The 1,639-nt window shown below is 47.3% G+C and overlaps 1 protein-coding gene across 1 annotated transcript; it reads left to right on the top strand.

The window, feature by feature from the left end:
- Positions 1–291: 291 nt before the first annotated feature.
- LBRM_28_1500 (conserved hypothetical protein) lies at positions 292–1,017 on the top strand (the record flags this gene model as incomplete). The annotated part of the gene is made up of 1 exon (XM_001566131.1): positions 292–1,017. The coding sequence occupies one exon, from the start codon at positions 292–294 to the stop codon at positions 1,015–1,017; it is 726 nt and encodes a 241-aa protein (XP_001566181.1).
- Between the last annotated feature and the right edge of the window lie 622 nt (positions 1,018–1,639).

The following is a 1,639-nucleotide window of genomic DNA, read 5'->3' as shown; positions in this document are numbered from 1 at the left end:
TCCGCCCCATGTGCTATTCTCTACCCAGGCTACTTTCCTCTGGTCCTCTCCTCTTTTCTCTCCTTTCACGTCATCCTTCTCCTCTGAACACACACCAAGTTCTTGCATGGCAAGCGAGCGATCTGCAGGCTTCGGGGGCTGTAGACTCTAAGTCGTTTTTCCGCTCTGTGTAACTTCCTGTACCACTCTAGATACTCACTTTTGTACCTTTTCTACTGTATTGACCGATTTTTTTTCCTTTATACACGCACAAATTCTTTTTTTTTTTTATTTGCAGGTACTGCTTTCAGGATGCTTGCCACCCTAACAGATATCACGAATGTGCAGGCAACAGTTCTGCCGCCGCAAAAGGCGAAGATTGTGGCACTGAATGTGGCTCCTGCAGTCCAGGCAGTGGCTAAGCACGCCGTTGCGCAACATAACCCGTACAAATGGAAGTGCTTGCCTGCTGGTACTCACTCTGCCGCGGACGCGATGGCTGATCAGGAGGCTGCTTACGCGATCCCTGTCCAGAAGCTGTTTCAGGAAAAGGAGGACCGCGCCCCTCCAGCTCCTTGTGGGCCGTTGGTGTGCAACACCCTGGTGCAATTCAAGTGCCATCAAGCCGAATTTCTCTCCTCTATGGTGGTGGATAAAGGTCAGTACGTTGTGGTGCAAGGCGACCGCGGTATTGACATTGGGGTCGTCATCCGGATCAACACCACCTCTCAAAAAACGTACGTGGAATGCACTGGGCCTGTGGGGAGCATTTTGCGGCACGCAACGCAACGGGAAGTGGACTACTGGGCCACAGATCTCAAAGATGCGGAGGCGATTGCTGCCGCCTTCTGTCAGGCAAAGGTACGCTCGCATGGCCTTCCCATGGAGATTGCGTATGCGGAATACCAGTTTGACAAAAAGAAGCTCACCTTCTATTACGAAGCACGCACCCGGATTGATTTTGTGCAACTTCTCAAGGAACTTTACCGCGAGTATGGCTGCCGTATATGGATGGAGAAGCTTCGCAGTCACGAGTGACGAAAATCCCTCATGGTGTATTCTGTAGCATAGTGGGCAAAAAAATTTTTTTCAATGTACTGACGCGAACATTTTTTTTTTTTTTTCCGTGCTTCCTCTCTGTTTTTACTGGGCGGCTCCACTTTTTTTTTATGTATGCACTCCTAGTTTTGGTATTTTGTCGGCGCATAGAAGAAATAGGATGCCACTTGCTGTCTAACCTTCTGTGGTGGATCTTCTTCATTCTGCGATCGATCTTATTGCTCAAGATTCGCTTGCTTGTGATATGTTGTCCTATGGGCAGCACTCTGAACGAGTTGCGTTATACTGAAAAAAAAAAGTGAGAGTACTTTTCTTTGTTTAGCTGGACAGTGCTGCTTTTCAGTGAAAAAAGATCAAGGGAAGTCGCTGGACGAGTGAGCGTAAGTATAGACCTCTTTTGATGCTGTTCTAGCAGTAGTGGTCCGTATCGTAGCATTCGCTCTCTCTACTGAGGGAATACACGGTGTCAGCTGAGGTTTTCTTGTTAAACTATGTCTTGTTGTTTTTTTTTTCTTCCTTTCCTTGCTGAATTTTTTTTCCCTTTCCTTGCCGCTTCTGTTCAACGATTGCAGCTTTTCCATTACAATCTTCGTTAAAGATT

Source organism: Leishmania braziliensis, chromosome 28, assembly GCF_000002845.2.
Source record: "Leishmania braziliensis MHOM/BR/75/M2904 complete genome, chromosome 28".
NCBI lineage: Eukaryota > Euglenozoa > Kinetoplastea > Trypanosomatida > Trypanosomatidae > Leishmania > Leishmania braziliensis.
The sequence above is the reverse complement of the archived record's forward strand: the minus strand, read 5'-3'. Positions and strand labels throughout refer to the sequence as shown.